Consider the following 1,377-nt stretch of genomic DNA (forward strand, 5'->3'; position numbering starts at 1 on the left):
ATTTTCTCTGTAGTTATCTTGGAGTGAATTCTTGTCTCTACATTTTTGGAATAGTCTGTTCTATGAGGACATTGCCCTGTTTTCCTCCCCTTTTGGAATTTGTACCTAGAACTTTTATTCCCTCTATTTGATTAGTAGCTGTTGTCATGTGCAGATTGACTTCCTTGATTTTTAATGTACAATGTTTTATGCTCTTATTTTGAGTGTCTATTTCTGATTTAATTTTAATGTTGATGTCATGTGTCCTGATGGGTTCTCTATTGGAAGGAATTCCTTAAGCACTTCTTGTAGGGTTGGTCTTGTTTTCACAAAGTCCCTTAATTTCTGTTTGTCTGAGAATGTCTTGATTTCGCCCTCATATTTGACGGACATTTTAGCTGGATATAGGATCCTTGTTTGGAAGTTCTTTTCTTTCAATATTTTATATATGCCATCCCATTGTCTTCTTGTCTGCATGGCTTCTGCTGAGTAATCAGAGCTCAGCCTAACTGTTTGATTATTACAAGTAATATTTTTTTGTCCCAGGCAGTCGCAAGATTCTTTCTTTGTCTTTGGTTTTGGAGAGTGATTATGATATGCCTTGGTGTTTTCCTCTTGGGATCTATCTTGTATAGGGCTCTTTGAGCTTCCTGGACAAATATCTTTTCTTCCATTGTGATATGGGGTAAGTTTTCTGTTAGTAAGTCTTCCATAATTTTCTCAGTGGTTTTGTTCACCATTTCTTGTTCTGGAATTCCAGTGAGGTATATGTTGTTTCTTTTCATGTTGTCCTATATAACTCTTAGGTTCTCTTCATTTCTCGTAAATCTTTGTTCTGATTTTTCTTCATACAGGCTAGTCTCCAGGTGATTTTTTTTTTTTTTAAGAGAATTAAGCCTTTATTTCCTTGTTTCCTAAATACAGCTGGTTTGACCTGCTTGGTTTTTTGGTATCTAGTCGAAGAGACCAAATCCCATATCCTCGTCTGACATCTCCAACTCTTCCTTTGCTTCAACCTTGGCTGGGGCTGAAGCAGCAGCAGGAGCAGCAGCAGTGGTGGTGGCGGCCACAGGGACAGTAGCCACAAATGCAGATGGATCAGCCAGGAGGGCCTTGACCTTTTCAGACAGTGGGAAGGTATAATCAGTTTCCACAGACAAAGCCAGGACCCACTTGTAGCCATTGATGATAGAGTGGGGCATCAAGGCAACAGTTGGGTAACCAATTTGCAGACATAAACTGGCAACATTGCGGACACCCTCCAGGAAGTGAGAGTACAAAGTGTCCTCTGTGATGTTCAGCACTTCAGGGTTGTAGATGCTGCCATTGCCAAGCACCTGCTGGATGATCAGCCCGAAGGAGAAGGGGGAGATGTTTAGCATGTTCAGCAGGGTGGCT

The 1,377-nt window shown here is 40.8% G+C and overlaps 1 protein-coding gene across 1 annotated transcript in view; it reads right to left on the reverse strand.

The window, feature by feature from the left end:
- Positions 1-932: 932 nt before the first annotated feature.
- Positions 933-1,377, reverse strand: part of LOC103203326 (60S acidic ribosomal protein P0-like) — a 24,860-nt gene continuing 24,415 nt past the window's right edge. The window contains exon 2 of the mRNA XM_042781981.1: positions 933-1,375. Within this exon, the coding sequence (XP_042637915.1) occupies positions 933-1,375 (443 nt within the window). The remainder of the gene's footprint in view (positions 1,376-1,377) is intronic.

This window comes from Orycteropus afer, unplaced genomic scaffold, assembly GCF_000298275.1.
Source record: "Orycteropus afer afer isolate SDZICR_OR568_19922 unplaced genomic scaffold, OryAfe1.0 scaffold00212, whole genome shotgun sequence".
NCBI lineage: Eukaryota > Metazoa > Chordata > Mammalia > Tubulidentata > Orycteropodidae > Orycteropus > Orycteropus afer.